Source organism: Cimex lectularius, unplaced genomic scaffold (assembly GCF_000648675.2).
Source record: "Cimex lectularius strain Harlan isolate CLEC.00 unplaced genomic scaffold, Clec_2.1 scaffold105, whole genome shotgun sequence".
In the NCBI taxonomy this organism is placed as follows: Eukaryota; Metazoa; Arthropoda; class Insecta; order Hemiptera; family Cimicidae; genus Cimex; species Cimex lectularius.
This window is the reverse complement of record NW_019394178.1, coordinates 88342-112348: the sequence shown is the minus strand read 5'-3', so window position 1 is coordinate 112348 and position 24007 is coordinate 88342. Positions and strand designations below refer to the sequence as shown.

General features: G+C 36.0%; 1 protein-coding gene across 1 annotated transcript; it reads left to right on the top strand.

Moving 5' to 3' along the window:
• Nucleotides 1-2430: 2430 nt before the first annotated feature.
• On the top strand, nucleotides 2431-16315 carry LOC106664055 (chondroadherin). Its single transcript, XM_024229985.1, has 2 exons — nucleotides 2431-2529; nucleotides 15008-16315. Exons 1-2 carry the CDS (start codon nucleotides 2431-2433, stop codon nucleotides 16064-16066), a joined length of 1158 nt encoding a protein of 385 aa, XP_024085753.1. The 3' UTR covers nucleotides 16067-16315.
• The last annotated feature ends 7692 nt before the right edge of the window (nucleotides 16316-24007 follow it).

Sequence of the window (24007 nt, the reverse complement as noted above, 5' to 3'; positions counted from 1 at the left end):
TGCGCGACCAGGTGTCAACATGGTCTAGACCTAACAAGCTAATATTCACAGCAACCTCACAAATGATTGAATCCGCATAACTCCTCCACCTTTCTTTTTTCTCTTAAACTAAACGACTTCTCAATATCCGTAAAATGTTACATCACATTTGTAGAGATGACTTTTAAATTTACCCGTCTTTTCCATATCCAGACCAACACCCAACTTCAACTTTGCCCAGATATTGTTGAACTGGCGCAGGGACTTTAAAGACAGTTAAAAACAGTTATCTGACACGTTTGAGCAATGTGAAAATCCCGGCTGAAGACCAGAAAGTGACCTTACGCAAAAAAATATGTTCAATACAGAAATATTTCGTTCAAAAAGGTAACGATGAGATTGGCTCCGTTTTATGCAAGCGAAAATCAGAAATGCAAGATAGCTTTTCCGTTAAATTAACTTTTTTATTTCAAATTAGCCCTTTTTATCATTAAATTAATCTTTTCCAAAAAGTGAATTACCATATTCACCTCAGCTCAAACCATTTCAATCAATTAGTTGAAGTTAAAATCACCCCTTTTAATTGCGATTTAATTCTTTTTAACTTCAATTTACCCTTTTTAATTTCGATTAATTTTTAACTTCAAATTAACCTTTTTTAAATTTCCAGTTAACCTTCCTCAATTACAAATTATCCGTTTTTAACTTCAAATGAACGTTGTTTTATTTCAAATTAACCAGTTTTAATTTTTAATTATCCCTTTTTAACCACAATTAACCTTTTCAACTTCAAATTAACTTATTTTAATCAAATTAAACTTTGTTAATTTAAAATTATCCCTATTTTTAACTTCAATTAACTTTTCCTACTTCAAATTAACTTATTTTATTTATAATTAATCCTTGTTAATTTCAAATTATCTCTTCTTTAACTTCAATTAACTCTTTTTAACTTCAAATTACCTTTTGTAAATATCAAATTAACCCTATTTAACTTAAAAATTAACCCATTTTAATTCGATTAACTTTTTTTTTTAACCCTTTGTAATTTCAAATTATACCTGTCATGAAATCATTAAAAAAATGCTTATGAGAGGGTATGAAATATAAGCGTGTTTTTTTATGGGGGGGGGCTCTCAACACAAATGTGAACTTCAGCCCCCGTTGTGCCGGTGTTCTTCCATCGAAGAAATTCATTTTTGAAGGGGGTTGGGACCAAATTCAGGGTCGCTGAGGTCCGATCCCGCCTCTTCCATTGATGAGTGCCGTGGCAATTTCTTTCAGTTGCGGCCACCGGCCCCCTTAGGCGTCAGAAAAAAGTCCAGAGGCGACGGTGGGGATCGAACCCACGACCGCGGCCCTCAATTAGGCTCCTAAAACTCTTATAAAATTTAAATATAATTAAAATTATAACAAGTTATTACTCCTTTAATTAAAGATAGTTTTATATGTAAAATAATTGGGTTCTTAAAAACTGTATAAAACGTATATATTATTAAAATTAAAAGTATATATGATGTATTTAAAAACAAATAATTTTTTAATTTGAGATTTTTTGAAAATAAAAAATGATTTTCTTCAAAATCTTACAAAAATTAATTCAGTTAAAATTAAAAATTACATAAAATAAACTACAAAAATAAAGGATTTTACTTTTAAGTTGAGAAATGTCAAAAATCGTGGTTTTTAAGAGCCCATTATTTTATATGTTATAAATATCTTAAATAAAATAAGAATCATTTGTTGTTATGTTTAATATAATTAATCATTTTAAATGTAGGTTGTTTTCATTTTTTTTTTTAAGAGACCGTTTTTTTAAATTTTTTTTTTTTAAATACTGGAATTTAACTTTACGTACATACATTTCATACCTCATCTCATAGCTTTTTTTAACTAAAGAAAGTGTTAATCTGAAAAGCGTAAATAAAAGTCCAATTAGAAATTAAAATTCGTTAATTTGATGTTAAAACGGTTAATTTCAAATTAAAAGGTAGGTGGTGCATTCAGAGGAAAATGCTACAATGGCAGTTTTTCTGTTTGCTTTTAACAAAATAACAGGGAAACGCATCACTGAAAATGGCGAGAAGCCGAGTCTAACGGGCAAAAACAGCAGTGATAAACCAGGCCAAAATCTACCACCCGAATTTAAACATAAAGAATTGGAATTTTTAGTTTATGTATAACGAAAAATTCATTTGATCGGAAATAACTTTCTACCACGCAGTCGTGATATTATTTATTGTAGAGCGTACATGCTAATTTTCCACATTGCCATTTACGCAATTATTCCAACGGAAACTGAAAATCCAATTTTTTGACTTATTGTCGTAATTGATTTTTTTTTCCAATCATATACGATCGGCTCTCATTCTCGCCTTGCCTTTTCATAAGCAAAAACAGTATATAATAATATTTCATTTATTTTAATAGATGGTTTTATTTGTTTCAGACATGTTTTTGGGTCTTCTAATATCCACGGGTTGGACTGCTCTCGCTATCGCCGGCGCGATACCATGTCCAAACCAGTGCATTTGCCTGTCCCAGGCCCAGGTGAGATTCAACTTCTCATTTGACTTACTTTAGCCGATCCTAAGTAGCAAAACTATTTTAAAAAACGTGATAAACTGTATAAAACTGAAAAGAACGGAATTGAAGAAAAAAAGACAATTGAAATAATCGAATCGATAATAAGTGCAGAGTCCACATTCCACCATTCATCTGTCATTCCAAAATGATATATAAAACATACACACACACACACACACACACACACACACACACACACACACACACACACACACACACATATATATATATATATATATATATANCCGTTGCGGCCGCCGACGATATATATATATATATATATATCGTCGGCGGCCGCAACGGTTTAGGCGTTGACACGGCGCTCATCACTATAAGGTAAAGGTCCCGGGTTCGAATCCAGCAGCCCCGAGGATTCATGTAACCTAGTAGTTGAAACGCACTCGTTAAAAAAAAAGTTTACGTAAAAAGTTAATAATGTTTGTTCTCCAATTGTTTAGTTCCTATCCAATTTGATTGTTTTTGGAGCCTAAATGATTTTTCTTGCTTCTGCTTATATTAATGCCTCCAGTAGAGGTAGGTTTAGCGGTTTTTCGTGCATTTCTCATTTCCCCTATGGTACGTAAGTTTGCTAATCTTTGTTCACTGCCTAGTGTTTGGTTAGCTATTTTTTGATGAGCTTTGGTCCATTAATGGATCCATAAGTTATTTTGGGTCTTATTATCGTTGTGTAAAGCCAGTGGACCATTTTCGGTTTTAAACCCTAAGATTAGCCTACGGTTGTTCATGTGGTTAGCGATATTGTACCTTTTGTTATGACGTGCTGCAGGTGAGGGTTTAAGGTTAACATTCTATCAAAGATTATTACTAAGTATTTAACCCTAATTTTTAGCTGCATCATTTCATTATAGAAGCATAGACGTGTATTTCTATGTTTTTTCTTGGTTAGCAATTAGAGTAGGTTTTGAGGGAGAATAGTAGCAGCCACAGTAGTGCGAGAAGGCCAGGATCCGGCACTCACAGGGCCAGGTTTGTGGTTTCTATAATTTCTCTATAATTTTATATGTTTGCCCCTTCCCACAGGTGGTATATTAGGTACAGTTTCCATGAGCTATTTTTTGCACTTTGGTTCTCGCAGGGTATCAGGACAGTCCCTTTCTCTACGCATATGGCTCGTTGCCCTCCCCACCAACTATGTGACGGGATGGTTGTGCCACATCGCTTTCCTCAATTATCCTTTTTTTATTGACATGTCCAAAGCATTTCTCTTGATTATGGATGCTGCCCAATAACCTGTCCCTTTTACCACATTTGGTTGGCATTGGCCCAGTTTTTTACCGGTTTCGGTGGTCGGCCTAGGTGTCATAAGGGTTTTTCCCTTTCCCGATTTTTCAGGATTGGATCCCTTTCAATACCATTTTACGCCTCCGAGCCCGGAAGATTTTCTTGGGTTTGAGGTGTAGTTTCTTAATCTTTTCCGTCACCTCCATTTGAGTGGTTTCGTCTTCCGGTTTGGTTTTTCTGAAAATGCCCCCTCCCACATCTGCAGGTGACGCGAGGAGATTGTGCTCCAATCCTTGGTTTATGGGAGTTGAAGAGTATTCGGTGCCTTCTTCAATTTGCATAATTGGTTTTTGGGTCTTTCTTAGCAGGTTTTTCCTAGTTTTTTTCCGTGTGATTCTCACAAGTATGAGGGATCTAAAGGCTCGCACCAGAGGAGACGCTGGTGTAAGGTTTATTACTCAAGTCACCTGGTACCCTTGAGGCTTCTGTTATTAATAACTATTAGTTTCTCTTGTGCCATCCATTATCGGCACGGGTTGCACTACATCACGGGTTGGAGCTGGATTGTGAGATTAGGATTGGGATTGGGGTAAGGAGAGGGGAAAGGTGCAGGTTTTAAGAATAGGGTTTAGGAAGTGACAAGTCCATATGCTTTCCCTCCATACCCCTCTTTCCGACCGTTTGATTAGCAGGGTACACCTGCATAAGCTTCGTGAAGGTAGAAAGTCGGAATTGAGTATTAGTGTCTATTAGAGACGTATAATGCCCATTCGTACCCCTGGAAAACCCATACGTCACGATGTATTTTATCAAGGGTCCATTTCACATAACCAGAACCGTAAGTCTCAGGCCATGGGGTGAAACGGAAAAAATCAAACGTATGAAAATGAACTAAGTGTGTTTAATCAAATCGTAATTACAGATTCTTGGATGGCACAGAGTAGCTATTAGACGCTTGTGGGAGACCGATAATTGTGACAGGGCCGGCCTTCTTCATATTACAAAAGGCTCTGTTGGCTCGGCTCTTTCATCATAAGATGTGTCCATTATTCTGTCCCAAGGATAATCATTTGACGGCGTAAATAAATAAAGGATAAAAAATAAAAATAAGGTGGAAAATTAAGTTCACGATTTATTGTATCTTGAGCCGGGAGATTTTGTGATTCAAGTGCTATTCCGGGTCACTAAGAGCACTCGACACTACCACTAGTGCTAATTTATATAATAAATTAAACCCACATTTGTAGTGGCCGTTTTTCAGACGGACAGCTGTTTTTTTCTTATTTATTTTTATTAGATATACTTATTTTAATTTTTTTATAGCGAGACAATACGGTGTGCAAGGAAAGGAGCCAAAATATCAATACCTCCAAGGTAACAATTGTGCCATTTGCCCGAAAAATTAGCTAAATATCACACCCATAACGCTGCGAAATGAAGAAATAAAACTCAAAAGATGTCACCAATTTGAAAATAATATTTGGCCAAAGATTAACAAAATAGTGCACACCTTAAGAGAACCCACGACAGAGTGATAAAAGCTCAGTGGATATGTCAAACAACCAATCCTTATCTACGGATCTAATACTATCGTTGAAATCCCCGTTAATTTTTCAATAAGAAGATGAAGGTGGCAAAACGTTTGGGTCTTTCTTCCTTGACCTTCTAGCTGTTTGTAAACTTCTTAAGCATTACATACTAAATGGGCATTAAATTAAATTAAAAAATTTCAATGGAATTATGATTTTGATTCTCTCTAAAAATTAACGGGGATTTCAACGGTGCTTATAGATTTTAAGAGAAATGTNTTGGTGTATATATATACAGGGTGGCCCCAATCGATTCAGCCACACTTCCAGATCTTATAGGAAATTGAACGCTGAGTAAAAAAGGTCTTATGAACCTGTGTCCGCAAACCCTTCAGTTCCAAGCTACAGGCAAAAAACCATGAAAAACCACGTTTTTTTTACCTTATTCGTGAAATTGTTAGTAAACCGTTAGCCTAACCGTAAAATAGCTCGAAACAACATTAATCGATGAATTATCGATTAATTTCTGCGTCGAATGAGATTAAAACCAGCCTGACCGGCCGAAAATTTCATATTTGGCGATTTTTCGAAGTTAGGAGGTGAAGGGGTACACAAAATTCACCATTTCTGACATTTTTATCGAAAATTCACAACTTGAACTCTTTGCTGATGGGTATCCCCCTACTGAATCAATAATGTACGAAAAATCTGAAAGGCTAACCGAAGTCCGTGGGCCCTGGAGAGGAAGGATAAAAAACAAAGAGTAGTGTTGGTTCGACTTCGAATAGACCACACCAGAATTACGCTTAACACAGCAGTGACGGCAGCAATAATTTTATCGAATACCTGTAGCGAATTGATGTTATTCCACAAGTGGTTTTCCCACTTGAAATGAATGTATTTATTAACGTGAATGTTGAATATGTGTGGGTACGTTGTAGAAGAATATAGAGTACTCCATGGTACTACCTAGGAAAGCTATTCCTGAATAATAAAAACCACGAATTCGATACTTTTTTGGGGCTCATTCTGAAGCAAATGGGCTGGAAACAATATAAAAAAATATAATTTTCATTGTGAAAAATTGACCTCAGTCAAATCAAAAAGTGTTGGGTTATCATTTCTTAATTTTTATTCTCGCGCCGGATATTTTTTTTTCTAATTTGGCAGAAAGGCCTATCCAATATAGACAACTACGTGCTATAACTACCGCACGTAGATTTTTTTCTTTTGAAATAAAAAATTGGCAGAGAAATGACGAAAACGTCGATGCAACAGTTGCCCGCTACAGAGAAGCAGATAGAGTCCTGGAAGGCCAAAAACGACAGCCGACAAATGCGATGTGACTACCGAGAGGAAACACGATTTAGTAGACTTGCCAAACCTACTTGGCCTACGGAAAAAAAATTACTCCGCACCCTCGTAGAAATCCACTTTTTCAAATAGTTTTCAATGATAAGTATCCGTTCTTGCATTCTCTGTGCATGTGTCCTTTATTGTATTCACTATGTTCTGCAACATTTGTTAAGTTAGAAAAACAGTTATATCTTATCAATGATCAGCCTAAAGTTGATGTTCGTTGAGTTGATGAGTGAGCAGAGTATGTGTCCAGGTTTCCAAAATGCTTGCATCAGAAGAAGAGGCCCAGAATTTATTTGAACCTTCATATTTTTGTAGGATTTGTCGCTTAAGAAGGATTAAATAATAATATAAAAACAATTGATTTTCGTATTTTCTATTAGAATTTTAACTGTCCAAATTGAAACTATTTCAATCTCTCCGCCAAAAATTAAGTTTTTCTTAACATAAAAAAAATATTACCATTAGGATTCTGTTAAAAATTCGTTGAAATTAATTTGAAAAGAATTTGTCTATTTTACCTTTGACGGTTGGGCGTCACTTATGAAAACTTCGGTAATTAGGTTCACCATTTCTCAGACAACTCCGGGCGTGAGATACTCCATTATTTAAGAGCTCCACCGTAAAGGCATCACATTAAAACTATCGATTATCACCCTCTTCCTGAGTAATCCAGAGTGTCGGCTTGGGAGACGACCTCGGGAATTATTTTACCAAAACCATATCATTATCCATTTGGTCATATCTGATTGGCAAAGGTTTTTAACATTAAGTTTTAAACGATGGCAAAAATAGCTCAGAAAGTTATAATTATGTTGAACCGGCATTGGGTCACTTATTGGGTCCGTCTTCACTCGTGGGTTTGTTGAACTAATCAAATACTGCGCCATCTTCAGTGAGGAACTCTATAACTCTCTACCGACTGCCAGACCAAAACCGAGCATCAACTCTAGTTTTAATTAATTAATTAGCGACTCAGTGCATAAAACTATATTAATTATATTATTTAAGTGAATTAGTTACATTATATATTAAAGTGTTATAAACAATTTTATTGAATAGGTGGTGCTGCGGTTAGATTGAGTTGTGAGATCTAGATGGCATGTCGATCTAGGCGTCACAGACGAAAAACAACTCTGCAAGTTATAATTTGAGCCGGTGGATTCGAACTCTAGACCTTTACTTTACAGTGATGAACGCTGTGTCAATGCTTAAGCGGGGAAAACACTTACCCGATGCAACGCCATGCGACGCTACCCGACGCNATTTAATTAAAACCGTATAATAAACTGTAAGTTAAATTCATTATATCAAAACTGGTATTCCGGTGTTTTGATCAATTTTCTACCAAACGACAAATTAATATATTAAAAAAACTAATGAATTTTTGATCTCGTTTAATATGATTTACATTAAAATAACATGTTGTAATTAATATAACGACAAAATTACATATACATAGTTTGAAATAAACTACAAAAAAATATGAATGTCCTGTTCTGACGCAACTCGACGAAAATGGTGTCAGTTTATGAACAAATCCAATTTGTTAGTTAAATTTTATGAGCAAAACCGTGTAAGAAATTAATTGTTAGTTAAATTCATTATATCAAAAACATGGCATTTCAGTGTTTTGATCAATTTTCTACCCAACGATTAAAATTATTTTTTTAAAATAAAAAGTAATGAATTTTTGATCTTGGTTAATTTCGTTTATATTAAAAAGGATTGAACACCGCACTCACTCCATCATTCATCATTTCTATTAAAACAAGTATGTTGTAATTAATAATAACGACAATAATACATATAGTTTGAAATAAAAATATGAGTGTCCGGTTCTTTTGTCTACGACTGTACTCGATGCTACCCGACGAAAATCTGGACAGTGGCGATCGCAGAGCGTAGAGTAAGGTAGCGTTGCATAGCATCGGACAAATATGCACGGGGATTTTGTGATACAATCTAATGGAAAATTTGACTTTGGATTTGCGTCGGGTAGCATCGGGTAGCGTCGCATAGCGTTCCCTCGGGTGTGTTCCCCGCTTTAAACCGTTGTGGCCACCCACACCCCCGACACAGTGTTGAAAACTATTGTACAATTTTGTGCTAGCAGAAAACTTATCTTTGTGCAGTTTCGTTTTTGTTGCCGTCGGGCAGACTGGAAGTACAGAATATTTTGTCGTTTTTTCGGACCCACCAGACGTCTGTAATTCCGTTTTGATGTCCGGATATCAAAATCCTTGAAATAATTAAATCAGAAGCCACACATAGCAGCCGTACACAAGTAGTAAATTAACTTTCTGCTTCATATATCATCGAAATTCAAGTCTGTATTAAAGGTTAACGAAAGCCTCTCACCGATCACAGCCGACGTTCAGCTTGGTTCTATTCAATATTAAATCGCCCCTTTTGTTGGATAGTTAATGATGTCGACACATCGACGAATCGTCCAGTGAATTTTCCCTTGACACGGACGAAGGCGTTTTGCGACAGCGAGTCACACCTTTTTACTCGGGGAATGTGACGAAGTATAGCCAACTGAGATTGATGAAATAGAGTTATGCGGTATGTCCAGGGGTGCAGACACCCCCTGCTATGTTTGTCAAAGTTTCGGCTTCGTAACACTTGCGTGCCCTTCCGAGAAGAGGTAAAGCCGTTTTTGCCCTCCTAGCGGCAACCCCCCCCCCATTTATAACGATAGATTTTCCGTTATTTATTAACGTAAAACTAATTTTTATACACTGATGGACAAAATTAACGCACCACACTTAAATTTTGATGCATTTGGGTTTATTCATATTTTGCATATCAAAAATATGTTTGGTAGTAAAAATAAGATATTTAAAAAGAAATGTTTATTATGTGTGGTGTTTAGTGGCCGTTACTTGATGATTATTTGGAGGTCGTGAGATGCGGCCTGGTGTGACGTAGTTTTAGAAAAACATTTTCTTTATCGTGCCAACGTTCCGATCTTTATTGAGATCATCTTCAGGGCCAAACAGTTTGGAGTGAAAGGAGCAAGCTATTCCTTAATTGTCCCAATTTTATTATTAATATAACGTTTGCCTCTTTCTCTGCCACAAGAAAGGAAATTCCAGGAGTTGGGCAATACTCGTTTAAAGTACATGGACCGACTCACCGATTCATATCGGATTTGTTGCCACATGAGGGTGAAGGTTATATTTTATTGACTCCTTCAAATGTTGTGAATGTGCATTCAGGGCGCCCAGAAAATAATAATACTAGACCGCCGACTTTTGTCAGCCCTTGGTGGCATCTTGACTAAGAACCCATATGGTGAAGCATACAGAACTGCAGCTGAAACAATGCTAGTTTTTAAATCTATTACATTTCGTGGTCCGAGGAAATAACTTCTTACGATTAATTAATCTTTATGTAAGGTATTGGTTGAAATGAAAAAGTAAGTGTCACGAGCGGGATTCGAACTCACGACCTTCGGCTTCGAAAATTCGAAAGGTAGGTTGAGATGGAGAGTTGGTGTCCGAGTGGATCGAACGATAGCTCAAGTGGTTAAAGAAGCGGCGTATTTAGCCGAAGGTCGTGGATTCGAATCCCGCTCGTGACACTTAACTTTTTCATTTCAACCAATACCTTACATAACTGCTAATTTTTAACTTGAATTTGATTTTTGTTGGTAGCGTACCTATAGATGTACGTAGATTTAACAAACTTTCAGCGCAAGAAATAGCTGGAGTTTTTCATCCTTCCGAACGAGAACCGCCAGGTCATCGACACATCCTTCTGCTCTATCTTCAAAGCGTTCCTTAGTTAATGTATGTTTTAAACACTCATTGTGATCCCATCGCCCACTGATTTTTCCGAGTGGTGAACCAGGAGTTACCTGCTATCGACTTGCTATTCGCAGCCCGTTTTCCCACTTTCATAAGTCATGTCGTTCATTAATTCAAAGGCTATTGCCCCAAGTCCACTACGTCACTAGTTAATGTATAATTATAGTGCAAAACATGCATAGAGCAATAGTTTTCGTTATAAAAAATTAATAAATAAGCTCAGGGTGTACCCGTGAGCATACATCAATACTTTATAGGTTGTCTTTCATGTCAAATTGGACTAAAAAGTCTCTATTGTCCAAAGTCTTTTTCTCAAGCATATTCGAATTATTTCACTTTACAGGTAACTTCAACTTTTCACAACTTTATTCTTTAAGTCCGCCATATTTCATAAAATATTAATTCTATTGTAAGATTTGATTACGTCAATGAAAACGGCATTGAAAACCCTATCAGATTCTTTTTTATTTTAAACTTGAGCAAACAGAACACAAAATCACTTACTAAACAAACATTTAGAAATTTCCAAAATTCTTGTCTAAAGTTCAGGTACGATTTTCTTGGTACTGTTCATACTGACAGATATGGGGCTTACAAAAAAGTTACCCGTAATGTTGTGTATTAAAAAGATGTTCTTAATATCTCCAAGGTCAGTTATCAAAAATGTAAAATTAAAGTTTAATTCATGTTGACCTGGCTCGGGGTCATGGGTATGCCTACATTCGCGGGTTTTTTGAGTTATTCAAACTGGTTGAAGTTTGAGTTCACCGACACGCAGACCAAAATCCATCATCAACTCTAAAGTTTAATTGCTAAAAATTTAAATTTTTCACACCAATGGACTTCTACGGCATACTAGTAAAAATGTTTGTTTACTTAAGAAAACACAAAATGCTTAAAAAAATTAAATTAAATTTTCAATGCTTTCCTAAAGAATGCAATCCTGACATTCTTTCCTTACAGATTTTACTGTTCGCAAGCATGATTTTTCTTACGTTAAATTTTGTTCGAAAGCGTTTATTATGTTTACTTAAAAAAAGCTTCAAACAATTTAAATGTTTAAAATATCCACCTTACTAAAGAATGCAAGTCTGACATCGTTTCCTGACTTTTTGTACTGCACCCAAGCTTTTTGTTATTCGTATGTTCAATGTTGTTCGAAAGCGTCTTGTGTTTACTAAAGAAAAAAAACCTTCAAACAAATTAATTTTTCAAAATATCACCCTCTTGAAGGATGCAAGTCTGACATCGTTCCTTTCCTGACAAATTTTTCTGGTATCAACCTTTTTTTCTTACGGTCAATTTTGTACCAAAGAGATTTTTATTTTTTGTTTGACCAAGGAAAATGTTACTTAAACTTCGGACAATTATTTTGGAAACCCATTAAACTTTATCATCTAAGTTATTTTGTTCTATGCTTAAGTTTACAATAAAAAAATTGAATCTTATCGGTGTTTCAATGGTGTTTTCCATTGAGGTGATCAAATTTTACACTGGGAATCAGACTTTAGACAAGGTGGTGGGGACTTTTTAATCTAATTTGACACGTAGTATTATCTCCTGAAGTACTGACGTTTGTTCACGCTGTATATACAGGAATAAGATTACCTGCAATAAAGAACAAATACACCACTTTCCTTCAAAAATCGGAATAGGAGACACAAAGATGAGCTGCCGAACTCGAACACCATTCTTATATCTGATGGAATTCTTACTCGCTGAATATATTGAGCCAAGAAATACCACCCTTCTGGGTCTCATTGATTAACATTTTCGTCATGACGACTTTGACCATATAATATAAGTAAGTGTTGGTTTTAGCCGGGTTAGAATGATTCCTTTTAGATTACAAGAGCTTCTCAATATTCCACCGTGGGTCCTAATGTATAAATTCCTAAACCTTATAAATACATTCACTAAATTTCGTCGTCCGATTGACCAAATAACATCTTTCAATCAATTAATCTCTATGTAAGGTATTGTTTGAGATAAAAAATTCAGTTTCACAAGCGGGATTTGACGCCACGACCTTCGGCTTAATACGCCACTGCTCGACTACTTGAGCGTGATGACTTCGATCCACTCGGACACTTACTTCCCATTTATAAGTTAAAGCTTATGAATACATTCTACCGGACCTAATTTAGTGGGTCTGTGGGGTCTCGGGTATTCCGCCCCAACCCCACCTACACATACCCAGCACTCACGCTAATAAATGCATTCATTCAAGGCACAAAACAATCACAGGAGAACTTTAACCTAGTTTGGAGATTCTGTGGAGTACTCTATATTCTGCCACAACGCACCCACACATACTCAACATTCACACTAATAAATTCATTCATTTCAGGTAGGAAAACCCCTTGTGGAATAACATCAATTCGCTACAGGTATTCGATCAAATTATTGCTGCCGTCAATGCTGTGTTTTAATACCTCTTTGAGATTCGAAGAAAGGCCACACATTGTTCTGTGGGGCGCCAATTGTTCGCATCTATCAGTATACGTTTAATGGTTACTTGAGCGCCATACAGAGGGCATCTTCGTGGCATTTCTATAATAATGATATGCTTAAGCGTAATTCTGGTGTGACCTATTCGAAGTCGAGTCAACACTACTCTTTATTACAATTAATTAAGGTTTTTAGTTGAGATAAAAAAGTCAATGGCACGAGCGGGATTCGAACCCACGATCTTCGGCTAGATACGCCGCTGCTCTACCATTTGAGCTATCGTGACCTCGATCCACTCGGACATCAACTTCCCATCTCAACCCCACCTTTTGAGCTTTCCCTCCTTTTTGCCATTTTTCAAATGTCGTGTAATCGGATTGGATACTCGGCTACATGAAAATGGCCACGTTGAGAAAATGAAATTGAAAAAATGAAAAATGGCAAAAAGGAGGGAAAACACAAAAGGTGGGGTTGAGATGGGCAGTTGATATCCGAGTGGATCGAGGTCACGATAGCTCAAGTGGTACAGCAGCGGCGTATCTAGCCGAAGATCGTGGGTTCGAATCCCGCTCGTGCCATTGACTTTTTTGTCTCAGCTAAAAACCTTAATTAATTGTAATATATTAATTGGTCAAGCGGACCACGAAATTAGTGAACTACTCTTTATTTTTTATCCCTCCTCTCCATGGCCCACGGTTTATTGTCTTCGGATCTGTATATATATAAACCAATAGGATTCGTATAAAACAGCGCTTTTTTCTCTAAAAATACTGACAGGAGGAGGTTATGCTGTCGTACTCCAGTAAAATTGTAGTATCGTAAGTAACCTGAAATATCTGAAACAGTAGAGAATAGAAAAACAGACTTTAGACAATAGAAACTTTTAGCACAATTTGACAAGTAGAATTATCTCTTGACATATTGTCCTACGTTCCCATAATGTACATACCTATTATGGTCGGTCAAATAGGAAGAAAAAGGATGTTGTCGTGTGCCGTCTCTTGATTGTAAGATGTTTACCATTTTTCCACACACTTTGGGGCAAGTTTATTTCATTGTAGTTTCCCCGCTTTGTTGGTAATGATCATTAACTTACGGTCAGTAAACACCACAAATTTCTAGACGAGAAGAACGAAGAACATGGGATTCTTTGAACAGATTTCAACTAGATATGGACACCAAGCAAAGAGTATTCTGATGGGCATCGACAACAATGAAAAGAAACTTGCATCAGAGCGCTTTTTTGTCGAAATGCAGATAACACATTGTATTTCCAACTAACAGCAAAAACAACTTTAACTTCACAAATGCCACATTAACACAACCAAACACCAGAATTAACGACGTACATAAAGCCACAATACATTTCAAAAGAAACATTTTAAACATAGAAATCACTACCAACATTAAAAACATTTAATCGTAAACACAAAAATTATACCAATTAAAACTCAGTGCCGCAAACATAATAACTACAGACACTTAAAAATTGTACAAACATCAAAAAGATACGTACAATTTCCACTTTGATCAAATTAAAAACAAACACTGAACGACTTAATCAACAAACAAACACCTGATAACACAAACAATTGGTTTCTAAACCTAACAAAAACTAACATTCTTTCAAAAATCCAAAACTTCCTATCATTTGGTCCCAAACATTCCACTCCTTACAAAAAACCAGATTTCTCTACAGCTAAATTAATTACTGATGTAGACTTTGCAATCCAAAGTCAACAAAAACAGAAGAAGAAAAAGACATATCACCATCTTTATTGCATTAACACAATAACAAAACAAAAACTTGGCACTTTTTACACAACACACAAGAATGACACATCTACACGGAAAATAAACACTTTGAGCCCTGAAGATGATCTCAATAAAGGTTGAAACGTGGCACGATAAAGAAAATGTTTTTCTAAAACCTACGACACCCCAGACCGCATCTCACGATCAACAAATAAATATTTATTAATGCCAAACTAATTAATTTATAACTATGGTGTAAACCTGTTTGATGGGAACGTTAATTTGTTTCAGGTTTTGTGCAACACGGGAGGATTGACGGAGATACCCGTCAATTCGCTGCCTCCTACAGTCGAGCATCTGAGTCTGACGAAAAACAATTTCCCCCTAATAAAAAGCGACGCGTTCAACGGTCTGCGGAGCCTGCGGAAGCTGTCCCTCGACGGTAACAACATCACCGTTATAAAACCGTTCGCTTTCCGAGGCCTACCTCGCCTGAGAGAGCTGTCGATACAGCACACGCCGCTCACCACGGTGGCCCAGTTCGCGTTCGCCGGACTGCAGAACATCACTGCCATCCTCCTGGGTCATAACAAGATCCACAAAGTTGAAGGTTATGCGTTTGCGGGGACGTCGAACGTGAGGCTGCTCCTGCTGAACAGCAATCCGCTCCATAAAATAGAGACGTCGGCATTTTCCGGGCTGACGAACGTCGAACACCTCATCCTCCCGGCGGGAATCAAAACGATAGAGGCCGACGCGTTCAGCGGATTGGATTCCGTCGGCCTCATCAAACTCTCCTACATGGATCTGACGGCGCTCAAGACGCATACCTTCCGGGGGCTGTCGCACGTCCACGTTCTCGCGATACAGGACTCGGACCTGGGAGTCATCCAGCCCGGAGCGTTCGAAGGCATGACACACGTCAACAGTCTCCGATTCGTGAGCAACAAAATCGATTCGATCCAAGAGCTCCACTTCTTGCCTGAATCGAGGGTGAAAATGTTAAAAATGCAAGGAAACCACCTGTTGGAGGCGCCTTCCCCGGGGGCCATCGTCCTCGACGGCGTAGAATCCCTCACCGTTCTTTTCAATCATTTCCCGTGTGATTGTCACATCCATTCCTTGTTAGAAGGCCCTCTGGCCAACGGATCGGCGGCGGAATTCAGTTCGAAAAATTACTGCATCTCCCCGCTCCAGTTTAACGGGCAGACGATCAGCTCCATCAACGTGAATTCGATCAGCCGTTGCAACGACGACATCACCAGAGACAATTGGGACGCGCCCGCGTCCGCACGACGCACTCTCCCGCCTTGCTCACTCGTATTTTTTGTATTTCTTATCAGAAGATAAGCTCCGTTTCAATACACAATCACATAAATGCCTTTCGGGTAATTTAGTACCAAACGAAACATCATTATATCATCCTAGACTGAGATTATATATAGTGTATGTTTTATACATCATTTAAAGAGAAAGTGGGTCCTCTCGTATGTATATCGTCAATCAAATTAGAAAATGAAATACGAACTTTTAAAAATAAAAATAAAACCTGTAAGACCAAGGGTGTAAGTTTCTATGTTGACCAATATTGTAAATACTTATTTGTAATTATTGTACAAAGAATTTCGCAAAAAAACGTCGCTTGTAAGTCAAATTTTGTTTAATGAATACACGTTAAATTTGAAAAACGTTAACAAGGCGGATCTTTAAAGCCTTTGATCGATTTTGGCGTATATCGAATGAATTTAGACAAATCTTACTAGACTAGTTCAATATTGTTATGTTTTTAAATATTTGCCGAATATTGTACATATCTTTAGAACGGGAGAGCGTATATAAATAATTGTTTAACAATTGCAAATGTTTAGAAAAGTATAAATTAAAAAATAACATATAGGTCCTATTTATAAAACGGTCAGAGGTCTAGCTTATTTGAGCTTACATACTGTTATGAAAAATGTGGCTTTGCCCTTCATAGTACCCTTCTTCCTGTAGTCAAATATGAATATAATTTATATATATATCAAGTGCAGCCTATTTTGTCACCGGTTGAAAGATCATCCTGGTCTGCTTGTTCTCTTAAAACAGCGAGAATATACGGCCCAGGACGGTCGAATTAGATGAACCGATGGCAAAATCTCAAATTTTCGACCAATCGAGAAAAATCCTCGCACTGTAGGTTATATTAAGTTAACTTTATCGTAGATTTTTGTATAAATTATTACACCATTTTTGTAAATAAACCATCTCACCGATTTTACTCTCTATTCCGCATGTACTAATTTTTATATTTATATCCGAGATCGATAAGCAGTTTACAACAATGATATAGCTATAAATAAATACAATGAAAGAGGGAAACTAATTTTACATTCTATATCACAATGGTCGCTTAGATTCTAAAGCGTTTATTGTTTCCTATAACATTTAAAATGGTCTGAATTGATTTATTCTTGTACCAATCAATGCTTCGAGTTATTAATTTCTCGTTTAAAACAAGTGATATATTATTACAAATACATTTTAAATATTATAAAAATATATATACTGTTATATGTGTTATATTAGAAATAGTGACTAAATGTTAAAAATATTGTACATACTATATAAACTTAAGGTCGTATCAATAATATTCCTACGTCATTGCATTGTTCAGAAAAATTTGAATTCCAAGAAATTCCATTCAAAGGAATGGCTCTTCATGCAAAAGTGCCAATGGACTTATTTATTACAACTATGCTCATCGATTTTACTACTATTATTTTTTTTACGAACAAAGTGCCATATTTAATTAATAACGAATGGTAACTAGTCACATTTACATTTCATTTCGGGTTTTATGTGCGGGTAAAGTAGCCCAGGGACACTTGTATTACCATCTTTCTTCTTCGCTCCTCTTTGCTTTTAAAACAATTGCTTGTGAATTTATGTGTGACTATTGTTAACGTAACGGTTGAAAAATCAATTTCGTTTTTGAATTGCGTTGTACAAAATTATGATATATAAGAACATATATTATATATATATATAAAAACATGTTAATAAATTGGCTGATGTATATAGTTATGTATTAAACAGACCAAAATGCTTCTGTGAATTATGTTTTCGACATATTCCTTTTGTCATTTTTGTTTTTAAAAAAGCGTTTCACGTTTATTTGTTATTACTGTTGAAAACATGTAACTGATTATTTATAAAAATAAAGACATTCTTCATTGTTTTCTTTATTTATTTTCCCTTTTCTGTAAGTCAATTTTTAACTACAAGCTTTTGTGTTTATTGGGGAAAAATTCGACTTTCAAGCTTGCTTGTCTAATGAAGTTGACCGGATTTCTCCAAATCATAAGGCCACGACTAGCACTCAATTCCAATCTTATTCAGGTAGTCATCCAAAATACGTGCTCTATTGGGCCTGGCATTATGCTGCTTTAGCAAGACTCTCTCACCGATGTGGTGGAGGGGACGCAAATGGCAGTACACGTCCTTCGATTATTTAAGTATCTCTGTGAAGTTAGACGTCTTCCTAGCACAACAACCAAGTCGATGCGGGTGTCCCAGGAAATGCCACCCCAGAACATCAATGACCTACCGTGGAATGCCATCTGAGGAACCATACAGCGTGGAGCGTATCTTTTTCTTGAGCGTCTTGATATGAAATTGTGTTCATCTAAAGATTTGCGGCCAACTCTCACTTCATCTATAGAGATATTCGTCCCCAAACTTCCAATGTCCAATTCACATGTTCCCGTGCGAATTGAATCCTGGCCGTTTTCTGCGCTGTAGTGAGAAGAGGTCCACGAGCCAGGGGTGCCAGGCCGTGAAATTATTTCATTAGCCTTCTTCTTACAGTCCTTGAAGAAATCGTGACCTGTGATAAGAATTTCCTCAAGAAGATGAGTGATAAGAATAATATCAATTGAAATCAAAGAAGAAAAAAAATAACTGAAAGCGGTCTTTAGGAGTAGCAGAATGCAAGGGCATAATGCTATTTTTTGTGCAAATGGGATTAACCTATACAAAAGTAAGTAAAGGAAGTAAACAAAGATATAGGTGACACCTGGGACAGACAGGTTTTATCCCCTCTACCTTCCCTCTCTTGGCATCTGGCGAGACAGTTTTTACCCCCTCTTTTCCTCCTTACAGACACCCCTACCAGTTGTCGTCGGGTCTGATGGGGCTTAGGAGTGACGTCACTGATTTTTTCAATGTGGTTTGTCAAGTGACGTCACTGATTTTTTTCACCACTATGGTATTTGATGAGGATTGGGCTACTCTTCTGTTTGTTTTTTCTCACCATACTGTGTCACACACCACACCAATACTGATATATATATATATATATATATATCAAAACTGCAGTTTTTCTTAACCCCTGACACAGTATGGTGAAAAAACAAAAACAGAAGGGTAGCCACAACCCTCATCAAACACCAGTGGTGAAAAAAATCAGTGACGTTACTCTTCAAACGCCATTGAAAACTAACGTCACTCCTAGGCCCCATCAGACCCGAGACTAGTGGTGGGGGGTGTCTGGAAGGAGGAAAAGGGGGGGGGTAAAAACTGTCTCGCCAGACGCCTTGACAGGGAAGGTGGAAGGGGTAAAACCTGTCTGCCCCAGGTGTCACATATACTACTATTATCTATTGTTTATTTTTAGTAGCTCCTAATTATCTTTAACTAATGCAGAAAGATAATGGATATAGCGTTAAATTAAATAAATTGAGTGGTCGTTAAATTTGTCCATCAGTGTATAAAATAATGGGACTCCCAGAAGGCAATATAAAAATTATAATTAAAATTAAAAACTTTATAAAATTTTAAAATAAGCGATTCTTTTTTTTAAATTTGAAACATATAATATATTCTATTATTTGCAGATTTTTTGGTCTATAAAATAGTTATTTTCTATTTATATTTTTTTCTCAGATTAATAGAAGAACCGTTTGTTTTATTCCGGTCAAAATACCCCGTTTAACATCAAATTAAATTTTTCTCAATTTAAAATTAACATTTTTTTACTTCAAATTAATCCCTTCTAACTGCAAATTAAATTTTTTACATGTTGAATTAACCCTTTTTAAGATCAAATTAACCTTTTTTTAATTTCAAATAAACTTGTTTGATTTCAATTTAACTCTTTTTTAAACCATTTAATAAACTTAGATGACGGTGTGAAATATAAGCATGTAATACTGTATCATTACTCTATGTCAAATTAAAAAAACTGGACACTCGTATTTTGCTGTTTATTTCAAACTATATGTATTTTTATTGGTATTAATCATATTCATATATATTTTAATGTAAACCAAATTAAACGAGATCTGAAATTCATGACTTTTAATAACAAATATATAATTATTATGGTTAGAAAGAAAATTAACGAAACCATTTAGTGATAGAAGAAATTTTAATCTATCCATTAATGATTTTCTAGTGTGCTAGTGAATTTTCTTTCAAACCATCGCATTTAAATAATTTGATTAAAACTCATGAATTCCTGGTTTATTTTGATTTGGCTTATATTAAAATAAGTATGTTGTGTTTAATACAACGATAAAATATATATAGTTTGAAATAAAAACTAAAATAGAGTGTCCGGTTTTTTTATCTTTGAGTTTATTTAATACTAACTCCTAAAATTTTTAACACTTAAAAGAAAGGGCTAATTTTAATTAACAAAGGATTAATTTTACGTTAAAAAGAGTTAATGTTAAAAAATGGAAAAAACTATACAATAAATTATTAGAAGGGTCGGTGGCCGCAACGGTATAGGCGTTGACACGGCGTTCATCACTAAAAGGTAAAGGTCCCGGGTTCGAATCCAGCGGCCCTGCATTTTTTTACTTACAAATGGACTTTTTTTCAAAAACACCGGCACCCCGAGCGTTGATATGACCTCTACTGTTGCGAACCGTCGTAAAAAATAAAAATAAATAAATTATTGATATATGGTATCGACAGGCGTCGCTAGACTTGTTGATTCGTACTCGATAAACAGTTCTTGATAAATGTGATTTCGGTCACATAATTCATAATTCGTTTATTTAATATTTCGGAGTGGTGTAGTCAGTGTGAAATTTATAATTATGTGTAGGTGGTTTGCCCCAAAGGTATCTTTTAGATGTTCCCATTTACAGGCTATTATGGTAGAGCAAAGAGGTGATGTCAACGGCAAATTTATTTTAATGCTGGAGTGCTTAGACCGTTGGTTGGCTATTTAAATATATATCGTATTATGTACGCCGTAAATCTGTGGTTAAATTTACAATTGCAAAAGCACTCAATAATCCTCTTACTTCTTTTGTACAATAAAAAATTCCAAATAAATAAAAAAAACAACCTGACACTTAAAAAAAACCAAATAGTTGAATCCGCTTTAAATATTATGTTTTTAAAAATTGAAGAAAAGTATTGGGATAAACGTGGAAATTACATATTCCACGACGACGAACGTTCTGAGGAGGCGGGGGCGGATAAAAGAGAAGGTAGGTTGATTCCGCCTGTTTGAGTGAGACAAGAAGTTCTGGGCTTCTCTTTGTCCACTGGGTCGATCTCTAATTTGATAAGGTGGGATGGCAAAGGGACCGTCCTAGGCCCAAGAACAACGTCAAAGGAACACCACAATTAACATTAACGAGCTTCCTCACCTCTCCCGTTGTACATATTCCTATTTAAAAATAAGAGAATTGTAGGATTTCAGAGCGTTTCAGGAGAACCGCCGTTTAAGAAACAACCTCGTCAAATAAAAGACCCATGCGAGGTGAACTGGCATTCAAGCTCGATTAAACAACACTTGATCCGAGCCAGACTTAACGGCTGCAACTCGTGGATGCTCGAGCCAAGTCCAATCCACGTCAAACGAATCAATTGTAACTTTAAAGTTGGGGGGGGGGGCTTAAAATTGAACAAACTTGATTATTCGCCTGTACTCATCTTCTTGAAAGTGCTTCGAATTCAGCAAATGCTCAATTTAAGGAAGTTGAACTGATGAATAAATCGAAAGTATCCTTTGTGTGAACAAAATTAAAAATAATTAAATAAAAAATTAAAAAGAAATAATCGTAAGAAAATTTTATAATTGATTAATTATTTAGAAATCGTGAGATGCGGTCTGGTGTGATGTAGGTTTCAGAAAAACATTTTCTTTAGCGTGCCAACGTTTCGATCTTTATTGAGATCATCTTCAGGGCTCGAAGTGTTTGTCTTTTGTGTAATGGTGCGTGTCGTTTTGATTCCGACACGACACGCAAGAATGGCACAATTACACAAAAGACAAACACTTTGAGCCCTGAAGATGATCTCAATAAAGATCGAAACGTTGGCACGATAAAGAAAATGTTTTTCTGAAACCTACATCACACCAGACCGCATCTCACGATTTCTAAATAATTATCGATTAACGGTCACTAATCACCACACATTTATAATTGATAGTGATTTTTACATGACACTGTGTATCCTTCTTTTCATTGCTGTTAGTTTACGCAATAGTTGTCTCGTGAATCAACATCAACACTTCAAGAGGCTATCCAGAAGCCAAATTGAATAAAAAGTCACGATTGTCTAAAATCTAATTCTCAATTGTATTCCGAATATTTTTCTTTTCAGTTAGTTCAACCAGTTACAAATTCTTCCATAAATCCATTAAATTTCGTGGTCCGATCGACCAAATAACTTCTTTCCATTCATTAATCTTTATGTAAGGTATTAGCTGAAATGAAAAAGCTAGTGTCACGAGCGGGATTCGAACCCACGACCTTCGGCTCAATACGCCGCTGCTCTGACCACTTCGATCCACTCGGACACCAACTCCCCATCTCAACCAACTTTCGAATTTTCCCTCGTTTTTGCCATTTTTTAAATCTCGTGTAATCAGGAATCGATTCTCAGCGAAAAATGAAATGGCCACGTAGAGTTTTAGTGAAGATATACTTCATTTTACTTATTAAATCCATTATATTTCGTGGTCCGATTGACCAAATAACTTTTTTCAATTAATTAATCTTTATGTAAGGTATTGGTTGAAATGAAAAAAGCTAGTGCCACAAGGAGGATTCGAACCCACGACGAATTGGCGAACCCACGATTGAAAAATAGTCAAGATAGCTCAAGCGGTAGAGTAGCGGCGTATTTAGCCGAAAGTCCTGGGTTCGAATCCCGCTTATGGCCCTAGCTTTTTTTATTTCTTCCATAAATTTACCTTTTCTCGTAAAATATTAATTCTATTGTAAAATTTGATTATATCAATGGATATAGCATTGAAAGCCCTATGAAATTAATTTCTTTTATTGTAAACTTAACCAAAACAATCACGTAGAAAAACCAAGAGATTCCAAAATTTAAAGTTTAAATAAAATTTTCTTTCTCTTGTTCAAAGCTATTGCTCATATAGAAAAGTTGCCCCTATTTTTCAGCTTTAAAAATACGTATTTAATGTCTCTAAAGTTAGTCATCAACAATGGAAAATTAACGTTCATTTGCTAATTTTTTTTTTTTTTTAACGGACTTCGAAATATAGAGAACACTCGTCTATTAGTCTATTCTGTTCTGGTCTCAAGTAAAATGGACCTGACAGAAGGGTTTCAGGAATCTAAATACCACAGATGTAAAATTGAACACAAGAACAATGATAAACGTTAAAAAAAATGAATTAAATATTCAAAACATGAACCTTCTTGAGGGATTGTAGCTTGACATCGATTCCGATTTCACTGCTCTCGAGATTTTTCGTTTTTCTTAGGTTCAATTTTGTACCAGTCTTTTTGCTTACTTAAGAAAAATCAAAAAGCAACAACAACAACAACATTAAATTAGATGTTCAAAATCTCCACTTCATGGACGATGGAAACTTGACATACCTTCCTGACACATTTTAACGGTCTCAAGATTTTTGGTTTTTCTATACGTTCAATTTTGTACAAATACAAAATAAAGCTAAATTGTCTAATCATAATTGTTACAGAAAAATAATATTGTTTAAACACACATCATATTACAAAAAAACAAGAGGCGAAACAAAGAGTTATAAATAAATTCGGGGAAACTCGTTCCAGTGATGCCGGATTTTGTGAAGCGGTGGAACGACGTTGAGCAAATCCGTTTCCACACCCACACCATCGTCCCTGCTCCCTTTCAGCAACTCTGTTCGTTTTATCTGAATTCCTAAAAAATAAAAATGATTTTTCTTTTCCACACCTAATAACACACAGGAATAACTGATACTTGAGCGATAAAGAATTAATCTTCTGTATTTATTCAGTAAGTTTTAGTGGTCCGCTTGACCAATTA